We start from the raw sequence: 14,008 nt of genomic DNA on the forward strand, positions 1-14,008 counted from the left end.
TTGACAATTTGTGAAAGACTGAACAAATTAAAAGACAACTTGAAATTGCCGACAGCAAATATTCACAATGAATTCATGAAAATGAAATGAAATTTTATTAAAAAATGCTTTTTTAATAATTTTGAATATTCACAAATTTTATGAAGTTCTCTCAGGCATTCATTCTGACATCCAGCATTGTTTTAAAATTCAATTATATCCAAACAAAGAGCAATTCCCTTTTTTATCAGAACATTCACAGTAAATTCATAAATTAATTTCGGTACACACAAGGAACATTCATAAAACAAGAGACATAAAATTGTTAACAAAGATTTATGAATGATTGAAAATAGTTTGGATGTCCTTTTCACCAAAAAAGTTGTTTTATGGTGATTTTCCATTCGAAATTTTTACGAGCTCATAGGTCGTAAATTTAAACTTATTGCCATTATTACTCATAGGCAGTATGAGCAGCAACAACAACAAGATAAATTTATATCCTAATTCATACGATATTTTATGTCGAGAGCATTTTAATCAGGAAAATAATCCGAAAGTTCTGGGCTTTTGAGCAGTGCCAATATGGTAAAAAAACACCATTAGATAAATGGCTAAGCATTTAAGCCAAGAAATATTAAAAATAATGGAAAATGTTCTTGTTATACAATAGAATAGAGCTAAGAAGAGTTGAAAGTGCTGCAGACATGTGGACTTGAGAGCGCTTTATTGTCGTTAATGTTGTGTATTATTAAAGCTAGGAAGTTTGACTTTAGTTGACATTAGGGTTTGATCATAAACTGAAAACCTGCATTTACTGCGTTTTAAACATGAAGAACTGCAGTTTTTAACAAACTTTATAGTACAGCTGCCATTTACTAGCGACCATTAGTTCACATCAACAATTTCCTATGAAACCTGTTGACAGAGATATTATTCATGACTATTTCAGGATGTAACAGCTTTAAGCGACAAAATAACGTGTCATAAAACACAATTTATCAGAATAGTCCGCGAGGTATTGTAAATAATATGTTATAGTTATTAGCTGTGAACTTATGAGTGTCATTCAAATCATTATGTTACCAACAATACTATATAACAGTGTTGGACAGCTTGTTAGCCGTGGGAAACTAGTTTACAGTGAAAAATCTTTAAAATTTTTAATTTAGGGTCAGATTTTTGTGGATTTTGGATTCGAAAAGAACTTTATGATCACAATTAGCATAATGTTGAACAGATTTATTATATTCACACTATAAGGTGTGCCATGGCACAAAATGACTGCTCACTACTTCTCTTATATAATGGATTTGTAGATTGTCTTCTGATAGGAATCGAACCAATGTCTGCTTAAAACATAGAACTACAGACTTCGGACTTGAAACTTAGCTACTTGACCATTGAGGCCCACTCATTGCCACATTCGTCTACACATGGTTTAACATCCAAATAAGACTCTGATCCATCACCACACTAATTCTGAACTTCAGCCTTTCTAATTTTCAGAGCTCGAAGACGACTCGAATTTTTTTATGAAATCTAGTCGACTCAAATAGACTTTTTCGACTTCGAACTTTGCTAAATTCACGCATAATGTTAATGAAATTGAATTTTTGCCTAAATGTGTCACTTGATCACAACTAACAGGCACTAAGAGTAGACTAAATGACAGAACAACAAAGTAAGGACATCACTAAACATTTCCTTTAGAATAAAATGCTTAAAATCATGAAATATAGAGGATATGGATAAAAATCCCCTTTGTGTCCATTCTATTCAGCTTAATATATTACCAGCAATAATCTCATCACATGAAAGTTCACATTCTCGCTTTCTGGATTCACTTTTTTTTCTTATATTTTTTATATTACCCATAATAATTCCTAATGTCCTTGCAGCTCTTCTCTCCTTACTCAACGAGATTTTCTGCTTCTCTTCTATAAACTGATAAACAGCACCAGACTTTTTATGGCACATTGAATTGTTATTGTTATTATTTATCATAGTTGCCACCTCACATAGCTTGCTATTATTTTTATCGATCTCAATCACAGATGTTCTTAAATCAGTATTCCCATGTTGATTATTTTCATTGTCATTATCATGTACATCAGTAACGGAATTTTCGTTTGAAATTGTCAACATTTGAGTACTCTTTTGCTTATCTTTCTTATGATCCTTGACGGAATCTTTTGTCATTTTCTTTTTATCTTTTTTCTTTTTACGCTTCTTATCTTTTGAATTTAAAATATTTCCATCACCATCATCCATATGTCCTTCGTTGTGATTAAGCTCACTACTTATTGACTCACGTTCACGATCTCCACCGGAGCCAGAATTGTTTGTTGTTTGCTCAATTGTTTTAGCCGCTATATTACTTTTTAGTGCCATTGCATTAATTTTCGATGCTTGTGCACGTTCTCTTAATCGTCTACGTGTTGCAACAAATATTTCGATGTATACAATTGTCATGATTATGAGTGGAATGAAGAATGAGCCAAGACTCGAGTATATTACATAACTTCTTTTTTGTGTAAGCATACATGGTGTTGTTATGTCAAAATGATCTGGCCAATCATTCCAACCTAAAAGTGGTGGTGAACTAATAAGTAATGATAACAGCCATACACCAATGATTAATATGAGTACACGTTCTACCGTTCGCTTTTGTGCGTAATTTATTGGATCCGTTATCGCCCAATATCTATCTAAAGCAATGGCACAGAGATTTAATATTGATGCTGTACAGCATAATACATCACTCGTAAGCCACATTTTACATATATGTATACCAAAATCCCACCGTCCACGAATTGAATAAGCAACATTTAAAGGTAACACTAATATGGCAACTGTCAGGTCCGCCACAGCTAATGATACAATGAAAAAATTTTGGACTATACGTAGTGGCTTGTATGTGAAAACGGATAGTATAACAAGTACATTTCCAACAATTGTGATGATAATTATGAGAGATAGAATTACAGCTGTTCCTATAGCCTCCCACTGAGGCATTGCTAACGATATACCAAATATACTCTCATACATTATCGCCTCATGTTTCTCGCAGTCATCTCCATTTCCACTGTGATTTGAAGTTGATGTGAAATTGGAATAATTATTTGATGTCATAATTGTCATGGTGGATTCCTTTTATTTTGTTGTTGTTGTTGCTATGTCTGTGTCTGTAAATTTTTTTATTGTTTCCGGTAGTACGGCTGTTGCTATGCACTGATGAACACACCCCCTCGGTTTGTTCTCAATTAAATGCCATCACCACAGTGTGACTTAATCATGAAGAGAGCAGCAGCAGCAGTAACAGCAACATCAGCATGGAAATGAAAAATCTGTAAATGACAAAATGGAAAGGAACGATATCAATTAAATGCAGAGGATAGAAAAATAATATTTAGAATGAGCATTGGATTTAATGACAATTTAATAAACTGAGACGACGACTGAATTTATACAGCACAAGATGATCTGGATGATGAGAAAGTTTTTTAATTTAATTATGTGAGAAGGGATGAAGAACTTTATAGATTTATTTACTGATTCCTTTCGCAATATTTTTAAGTCATTATAATTGAGCTATATCTCACTTTTGACTAACTAATGATACTTTTTAACTTTGTTACTTCCAGTTACATCTACAATAAATTTTATCGTCAGGCAGCATGAAAGTAATTTTCTTAATTAACGTTGAAGTTTTTTATACTTATGCTTTGACACACATCTTTATTAGTTTAGTTACTCTATCTATCTCTATTCCTCTTATTAACAGCATTAAACTTTGTGTAATCAAATACATTAAAACTTTTCATCTCATTAATACTAGGAAGATATCCTTTGTAGATGGAAAGTTTTTGTAAAATGAACTGATTTACACAACAAATAAAATACGTGTTTATTTGGGATTTATTTTAGTGATGTTTTGTGCTAGGCGCTACAAGTTGCTAAGATTCTAGTGATGTGCTTGGTCCAATGGACAGATTGGTCTAAGGATTAGTTCGATTATTACAAAACACAAAGATTGACAGTTTTGATTCCATCTTTCCCTCTATTGGCAGCTTAATAATACTCATACTTAATGGCATATCCGATTTAGTCGTTCTTGGAATAGTTTGCAACAGGACCAGTATGAGGCGACATCTGAAAGAGGCAGAAGATCACAATTGATCTGTACATCCAGCGAAATATGTAAGGAAGTAAATAGAACAATTTTATATACAACTGGTCGAAAATAAACTTGTCAATTCCAGCTAGAACTTGGAACATTTAAAGGATATGAGATTTAGACAAACCATTAAATTCTGGATCACCTTAAATTTTACACGGAGTCGAGTTTGACTAAATTTCGACTTCTGAATTTCAGTCGACTTCAAAATTTCAGTGACTTTGACCGTTTGTTTAAATATCAAAACAATAATTGAACTAGACTCGTAGCCTACCTAGTAGCCCATACCTAAGCCCATAGCCCATAGCCTACGCTTGAACAAATAAAGCACACAGCATAGAAAATACGAAAAATCTGATCAAACGTCGGCATGACTCTAAATTCGTTCAGAATCATGTTATAATCACGACGCATTTTCCGTAATATCTACGGCATGTGCCTTCCAGGAAAAAAGTGTAGTACTACGTGATTATATGATTTCTACACAAAGACGGTCGCCATTTGGCATTAATGAAAGCAATCATGAAGTAGACTTGACGGAGTCTTTTCATTTGTGTCACTAGGGCTTCAGACATTAGAAATACAAAGTATGTAGGATGGTAAGCAGGATTTAAAATGGAAAATTTATGTCGTAATTTACATCGTAAACCAGACAAGTCGCAGTTAAAAATTCATAAAAATAAATTGAACTTTGCAGAGTAAAATAAATATTAATACAGGCGTGGGTGCAGCAAGGAACACTCACATGTTCCTTCTCATGTAATTCTGTGAAAATATTTGCCGAACTTATTCCTTTACATGCTGTAAAAAAATGTTTGTTTGTGAAAAAACTTTTATCTTTATTTTTCTTTCTACTTCTGCGAAGGAAGTACAACACCTAAGTGGATTTCCAAAGAACGTATTAAGAAGGATGGCATCAAGTTATTAAGAATTTATAAATCAAACTTTTCATCAAACAACATCTCGTGATTGGAATTAAATCATTGGAAAAAATGGACGTGATGAAATTTGTCAATGCCAACGCAACATCTTATGCTTACTAACTCAATTGATATGAATTTTAAATTGAAAATCGATTGTTGCAAAATAAAGGGGGGAAATGTCAATGTAATGTAATGTATGTGTAAACATGTGACATTGATATATATGTATCGTAACTTCATTCGCGCCCCAATATTTATCAACAGATATACGCGGAAAAAAATGTTTAAAGTCCTCGTTCTTTTGATCGAGGGAATTAAGCGCATTTTTGCCTAACGATCAGAATTACATTAGCACAAAAAAATTCAAATTGACAAGCATTTGTAGATGAGCTGAAAATTGTATGTAAATTAACGATTAATTTTTTTTGGAAAATTAACGGTCGAAAAAAATTCAAAATTTTAAGGAGCTAAAAACACGTGTTTTTTGAATGGAAAACAAAAAATCATTAATTATAGCATTTAATCATTGTTTTAAGCTACCAAACCAAGCAACTCGATGGAACGAAGATGATACTTCAAACAAGAGGTCTCTACGATGTCTGGTTGTTGAGATCTCGGTGCCTCAGCCAGCCACCCGATCAAAGTGAGGTTATGAGCGTCATTTTGATCAGAAATGCGGTTAAAAAGTTAGGAATAACCTCTCGACGCTTTGGGGTTGTCTCCTCCTTTTTATATTCAAGAAATAATTCACATAATGTTAATATTTATCTTCGAGGGATTCTCATGCATTCACTTAAAAGGAATGAGGAAAAAAATAAAGTTTAGCATCAATAATCGTTTATGTACATTCAAATTTTATATTTATATGGATAAAAAGCTTCATTATTTTTCTTTCATATATATTTATTGTTGAAATTTTTATATCCTCATGATACATGCTTACTTGTTTGTTTTTTTATTGACGATACTTTTTATGTTTATGTACGTCAACCTCCCCCATCCTTTAGTTGAATTGAGATTGCCTTTAATAAAATTTATTTATTTTTATTTCCACTTCTTCGTCTGCCGCTTATACCGCCTCAATTTTAAATTGGATCATATTTCCGGACTGTACATGACAAGATTGAAAGTAAAGGATAACAAGTTAATCATGATCAAGAGTATCATGCTTTTATGTTGAACATGTTTTGGAAGTAGATTTTGCTTTATATAGATAGAAGCTGTATAAATATTTGTGTACGATTTATAGCAATTGCTAGTCGTGTTTAGGCATATGGGTGTAATGGAACTAATCAGGGGTTTGACAGGATTCTAGATTTTTGATTGGATATGCATCAAAACTACCTAATTCATTGCTTAATACAAATAATATTGATGCACTTGGTATTGGTAATTAACAAAGGTGCAGCCAGGGATAAAGCCAGTTTGTGACGCCAACTGAGAGAGAACCTATGGATCGGTACGGCCAATGATGTAAATAAGCATTGCTATGAGTAAGAACCTCTTAACGATCTAAGACAATAAGTATCAACTCCAATAAACCAAAGTATATACCTCAAAACGAGAAAAAATTGGCGCCTGTTACACATTATACCAAAACCAGACATCAAGTTTGTCAATAAAAAAATCTATAATCTAACTTTTCTTAATCATCTTCAAGCTACCAAACACTACAAAAATTTGAATGACTTATTACCACGAGACAAACTATATAGAACTCGGAATTTATTATAGACATTTTCGAAAGCTTTCCATTTCCATTATTTTCGCTTATACCATCAATTGGAAATATAAATTTATAGCTATTGCAAAAAAATGATTTTCAATGCCAATGATTGTAATAAAATAATACTACAGACGTGAATAATCTTGGAATAATCAATAAGGGTTAAACGATAAGTTTATTGTGCATTTTTTTGATTTTATGGTTCGATTTCTAAGGTTCTAGATCTGCGATTTTCGCAAGGCTCAGACATCTCAAGGAAAATTGTAAATCCATAAATTGTAGAACTTTCTGATAGGTGTCTAAGCCTTAGATTTTCATGCCTGCTTAAAAATGCACAACAAAGGTCGTCGTTGAGAGATTGTAGAAAAAGTTTCAATGACATTATTGTGAACAGCAATTTGGGTTTGAGGATTTGGCAAGAAAAGAAAGAAGTTCTCAATTTTTATTTCAGATTAAGTGGATATACGTTGAATTTTTCGTGATAAAAGCTTTTATCGATGGTTCATGTTAACATATCGTGTATAAAATCATTAAAATCAGTTAACATTATAAAATTATATGGAAAAATCGTGTATAAAATCATTTAATATCAGTTCAATTTCTAATCATTTGTACAAGAATAATTTTTTAAACTATTTTATCAAGCAATTCCAATAGGGAAAAATATAGTATTTTAATAAACTCAAGGATAGAATTAAATGGAAATTAATTCTGCAGCATTGAAGGGAGAGTCTTGACAATTTTTGATGTAACTTAAGTCATAAAAACACAGCTATTGCTTCAGCAATACAGATATAACTAAAGCAGTGGTGGAAGCCAGCGGTAGAGCTAGCTTCAGGCGACTCCTGTGGGAGGTCATGATCCAGAAGTAAAAATGCGTGGGCAATCTGTTGCTCACCATTAAGAAATACTGATCGACTAGAAAGATGCAAAAGAGGCAAACTTTTCATTGACTATCGTCTGTTTTCGTCACATTCAATACTCAATAGACATAGGTATTTCCAAAAAGGTCTCTTTGTTCAATAATACAACATAAATTTTGCTTTCAAGATGAAAGAGTTAGTTGATTTATGTGCATGAAGTATGTCAATGCTGACATTTAGAAAAGTGTGTAAAATGACAAAATAAAAAGTTTCGACAGGAGCTTTGTGTAGAACAATGATGAATGAATGTATATTCACCGTGCGGGCCCCTAAAAGACACTGAGTATACTCAACTTTATGAATGCATTCATTCAATCGTTCAATGTCTAGTACGCAAAGAAACCGCTTTTAGGTATCGTCCGTAGTTTTGCTGTACGATGAAAGCATGCTCTTTGCTTGCTAAGGAACTTGATTGAGCATGCTCATTATGTGAGCAAACTCTTTGCCTGTTAGGGCGATTGAGAATTTGTACAAATTAAGTAACAGAACCAGCAACAGAGCCATATATAAGCCCTTTAAAGTAGTCTTAACTTCACACACGAGCATGGTTTCACTAAGTAAGTAGTAAGTTTCAATAAAGAAATCATTTACTTATGACGTCAAACTTTTAACACAAAATTGAGCTATAAAATGTAGCAAGCTGACCCTAATGTCAAAAAACTTCTTTCTAAAGAGCAAAAAGGAATAAAATTTATAAAAAAATATCCCCCAACGCAATTTCCTTTCATGAATAAAATGTATGACCATTTCACGATGTGTACTTTTAGTAGTTTTATCCACAAAACATTTACAACGAAGTGATATTCTGTTTGCATTAATATTGAATCCTTCTTCGTCTACACAAAATGTATATTTGTACAATGAAATGTCAATAAACCAAACAAAAAAAACATCATTTGACAAGCATAATGGATAAAATGTATTAGAAACAGAAATATGACGTACAATGTTGGATATCCAACAATATAACAAAATCATTTCGGTTCCTTTGGCACGTCACGCTTGGATATAAACATAAAAAGAGGTTAACAAAAACTATTTGCTAAAAGTTTATAGAAATCCCAAATAATTTTTCTTGCCTTTCCTTTAAGTACTTTTTATGGATAGCAAATGTTCAATACAATCTGCTATTCAAATGCTTAAGAAGTTCTTGTAAAATAGAAATATCAGTAGCAGATGTTTTAATTCTATGGAAACTTAAGAGTAGATATTAAGTTTTGGATACGGAATCATTTATTTATGATGTCAAACAGACCTAAGTAGCACAAGTCGGTTAATCGATTTTAAATCCGGCATAAGACCTTTGAACCGAATCTGGCAATAATTTAGAACGTTTGCATTTTTCGCAACACACCTTGATGCTAAGCCTCGACTGAACGGCATACGGTTCATGGCATTTCTTAAAGTTTTGGGGGCACAATAATGTTCACTAATGGATTTTTGATCAAATTCTAGATCATTTTTCCAAAAAGCACCTAAAATTGACTAAGTAACTTAGCAGCTGTGAGGATTGTGTGAATCCTAGTCATATTGATAACAATTTAATGGTTGTTATCTGGTGAGAATTGAACCCATGTCCTCACAAAAGACCTCTTGGTATCTATAACTAGGTCTATTGTCTAGCCAATCGGCTATAACTTCACTCGAAAAATTCCTAATTCTGAGTTAAATTTGAGCTCAAAAATCTTCAGTCAATCGTGATGGCCAATTTCGAATATCTCAAATTTTTAACACTAACATAATGAGTACTTTGATTCGGAAATCAACGATGTGGTACTAGATACTAGACTTAAATTTGGTTTGATTACTCGAAAGTCGTCGATTCGAGTCATTATTTACTATTTTTAAAAAGGGTGTTTTTCGGTTGTTTAGATGCTTCTACTGCAAGATTAAGACGAAATTGAAGCTCTGGACAATGTTGGATTAAGACACGGATTAGAAGCTGAAAGTATAGTGAGACACAAAGGGACGAAAGCTACCAGATTACATCATGATTGGAATATTGATAGAACGGATCTGAATAAATTCAAGAAAATTTCGATTCATACAAAATTACTTCCAAAATCCAATTTCCTATTAATAGACTTGTTAACAGACTTAACTTGTAAACGACCTCCCTAAATTAGTTACAGAAAAAAAAGTTATTCCAGTTCATTTATTTTTTCCATATAGTCAAATAGAATTTTTATTGACCATAAAATGAAGTATAAATATGATGGAAAGAATTTTTTTTCTTCTGCCTGTTGCCGTTGCTTGTGATCGCGTGTAAATTTATATAGTTCATTGTCATGCTCAACGATCTGTTGAAGTGCTTCATAAACATTTTCAACATTTCACTTATTATGTGATCCTTGACCTCCTCATCGACTATTTCTAACATTCTGATTGAGTTCATAAATTCTTAATCAAATTTGATAAATCATATGAATGTGCAGTCTGATTCCTGCGTGATTAGTTCCAATAAATTCAGTTGAAAGGAATTTCTTTATTTACGATTTTCCCATGCGAAAATCTAATAATTTATGCTCCTTAATATCAAGTAACTCTGCTGAATATAGCCACACATTAATAATTTATCGAGTGCTTACTTTGTAGCTTGCTCGTTTCCATTCATTAAAAAATTCTGTGCTCAACTATCATATTTGTAATTTTTTCCAAATGCTTTCACGCAAATTTCGTGCTTCATTTAAAGCAACAGAAGAGAATCCCCACAAGAATAATAAATGTTCAACTTGACTTAAAAAAACGAAGAATGGAAAGCTAATTAAATTAATTAGGCACGAATGTTAAAGTGTGTCATTTTCGCACTTTAATTTTATAGCTTGTCTTTTTGGTACCGCTGTGAAATAATAAAAATTAATGTTATATTGGAATGATAATGATAATTAGAATGAAGGAAGTTTCAATGAGAAAATATGTTTGAATTTTAGCTGTTTAGGTGCTGTTCAAGTGCTGTTTAGGGCACAGCTTGAGGTTTATATGGAAAAATTGCCTAATTCTGAGTAAATTTTGAGCTCAAAATTTTCCGTCAAATGTGATGGCCAATTATGCCACAAAGTAGTAGTTTCACCTGATCCACCTTACTCTAGACTCAAGCCGGTCTTACTCTAGAGTTTATTGTTCGTTTTTGGAATAAGGAAAGGATTCGAAATTGACTTTGACCCTCAAAGAACCTACCTCTAAAATTATGAGTTTAAATCTTGTCGGCAAAATTTGTAATATGATTCGCAGTTTGGTATTTGCATGATCTTTCAATTCATCTTTAGCTGAAAATGAAGAAGACGATGTCACGGAGCTTTTGAGGTTCACTAAGCTTTTTTATTAGACTCAGGTGTTAATAAAATAGGTTAGATATTAGTACTAAATTTGGCTTGTTTGGAAGTGTTTATTCATCCGATGATTCTTCATCCTGAGATTCTTGATCCGGTGATTCTCCATCATTTGATCCTTCATCAGATGATTCTTTATCCGGTGATTCTTCATCTGATGATTCCTTATCTGGTGATTCCTCATCCGCTGATTCTTCTTCTTTTGAATCTTCATCTTTTGATTCTTCATCCGGTGATTCTTCCTCTTGTGATCCTTCCAATGGATCAGAAGTTTTGGATTCTTCCTCATCTACTTCTTCATCTTTAAAGGTTTACAGAATTTTTGATTTACAATACCTTTAAAAAATTAAAATATATACATTACTTACCAGGAATTGACATTTTCTGTTCTAACATTCTCTTTGGCCTGTTGTCTGTTGCAAGTACACATATCGAAATAGTAAAAACCAACGAAATTATAATAATTGATTTCATTTTTACGGATATAAACTAAAGAAGAACGTCTGAATATACTGATACTTAAATTTGATATGATCATGCCGATCTAACTATCATCGCTTTATATTGTCTAGAAAAACATTAAACTTGTTTTTTTATTATCTATGCTCATCTGGATTTAATTTTTACCGCTGTTTTCTGAAAGGAGAAGATGCGCTGATGTACACACTTTGTCTGTCTTTGCTTTACTGTTACTCCATTTTAAGCTCCGTGACGGTTTCTTCTTCATTTGTGTCACTGGACATATATGTTGTAGTCTAATTAAGTGACTGAAATAATCAAATTGATTGATGCAATAAGAAGTTAATCGTAAGACACACTTCTCATAAGATGCCTAAACTTAAGACTTAGTATTCTATGTGTAGAGACGGAAAGACAAAATGTTGAAATTAATCATTTTCATTTCGATTCTGTTAGATTATTTAACATAACTGGTAATGAATTGCACCACTTTTTATAAAGATATTTACACCATATGATGAAATTTACTCTTAATTGTTAAGAAAAGAATATGCTTTATGTCAAATTAGTATAAAATGTAATACATTTGAATATATCGTAAATATGATATCATTAAGCAAAACAGGTTTTCATATGCAAAGCATTTCATCAGTGAAGTTCGTAATTTACGTATCGCTTGGGGAACAAAGAGTGAGATTTTAAAGTTTTGTTACGGAATTCAAATTTTTGTACACGTTTTGTTTTTATTAAGGAATGAGGAGGGTATTTTAAGTTTTACGTAATTTTTGAACGTTCATATTATTGATTTATAGGTAAAAAAAAATGATGGGCAACATTTGTGTCGCTAGAAATTTTTGAAAACGATATGAACCGTACACCATGTTCGGTTTCGGCCAAGTGCTGCGAAAAGTAAAATGTTGCCCAGCACTGTGTTAACTTAATCAAAGTGAACTTTAACTGAATGATTTACACTACAAAGTTGTCTGTTAGGTAAGTTTTCTTATGTCTTTAGCTAAAACTAAGGAAACTTGGAAGTCAATATATTGATCAAAAATCCGACACCAGGCCAGCATAACTTCAGTGAAGTGCTGACATAGGTGTTATATTGCGCAATATTCAAAAAATCCTTGTTAAAGAGTGTTGATTGTGAACATCATTTCAATGAAATTCATTAATCTTCAATGACTTGTTGCCTTGTAATCGCGTGTAGATTGTCGTTAGCTCATAAAACAGTTGGATATCAATTTTATCAGATTCGATGCGTGCACGTGCCTTTGAAGATTTACGATTTACATTATTTAATAATCTTTAAACTATTCTCAGTATGAAATAATAAAACATCACAACGGTACGCAATTAGTGTTGAACGAAGTCTCAGTTATAAGACCCGGTCTTGAAAAATCTCGTATAGGTCTCCATTTCGAAAACATCTAAAAATAGTGCAAAATTAGCATTCTCGTAGTTGTCAGGGTATCCTTCCGTATTGCCGTCAGCACAACGCCCTGGCAACTACATTGCGCTTTTTGGATAGAAAAATATTGAAGTTGAAAATTTGTAAGGTAAACAGGGGACCCTGACAGACAAATCGATTATGTGTCAATACATCTAAATCCATAAATTCAATTTATGGAAATACTTTAAAAGTGATTTCATGAAGTTTATTTTAAATCTCCAAAAATATATATTTCCTAATACCTTAAAGCTGAATTCCATCTATAATATTTACGATGTAGCATATCCCATGCGAAAATCTATGTTAATAGATTTTTGATACATTTTTTCTTCCGTCATGCTCGTATCATATATTTTTGTCAATGATGCTATAAAAAAATATCAATTTCTTGTACAGCAATATGATGTAGAGGGAGAAGATGATCGAAAGAAGAAGGAATAAAAAATTCCATTTTTCTCAAACATTAGCCTAATCTAATTGGAATTCATATTTCATAAGGTCGACATGAATACGATGAGAAGGCTTTTGAATTTTACATAAAACAAGCCATCAAATGAATTCTTGTGCTTGTGAAATTCTCAAGTGGATGTTAAAGCTTGTTAAAAAGTTTCCATTTGCCAAATCTTGAAGAATTTTTCGGATGTTCAATGAATTTCTGGGAATTGGAAATAATGCAATATCATTTTTATTGGAATTGAAATAATAATGTTGCTATAACTTCAAATTTATCTCCTACATATTATTATAACAATAATTTCCCTAAAGTTATTTCAAAATGTGCCCCACGGGAAATTTCATCTGAATAAAGAAAATTATTTTATTTTTTTATTTTTGCTTTCCTCGTCTCTTTTTTAACGCATTTTTTAAGGAAATGAGACGCTTTTTAATACACATAATTCGATTGGCTGCTTGACTGGCTAGTTGACATGGTCGAGTGCGAGATCTTGACAATTAGACATCGAAGAAGCCTCTAGTTTGAATAATTTGCTTTTTGCCATCGATTTAATTCGATAAAAATTGTTCACCAAAGGCAAAA

At 32.3% G+C, this 14,008-nt stretch overlaps 1 protein-coding gene across 3 annotated transcripts in view; it reads right to left on the reverse strand.

Annotated features, from left to right (window-relative positions):
• Nucleotides 1-14,008, reverse strand: part of LOC139085799 (putative tyramine receptor 2) — a 32,498-nt gene that overhangs the window by 3,594 nt on the left and 14,896 nt on the right. For all 3 annotated transcript variants that reach the window (XM_070633955.1, XM_070633954.1, XM_070633956.1), the window contains one exon: nucleotides 1,854-3,329. In XM_070633955.1, coding sequence (XP_070490056.1) covers nucleotides 1,854-3,123 — 1,270 coding nt within the window. In that variant the 5' untranslated portion in view covers nucleotides 3,124-3,329. The remainder of the gene's footprint in view (nucleotides 1-1,853; nucleotides 3,330-14,008) is intronic.

Source organism: Chironomus tepperi, unplaced genomic scaffold, assembly GCF_022539635.2.
Source record: "Chironomus tepperi strain 1889 unplaced genomic scaffold, CSIRO-AGI_Ctep_v1 contig_83, whole genome shotgun sequence".
NCBI classification, from domain to species: Eukaryota; Metazoa; Arthropoda; class Insecta; order Diptera; family Chironomidae; genus Chironomus; species Chironomus tepperi.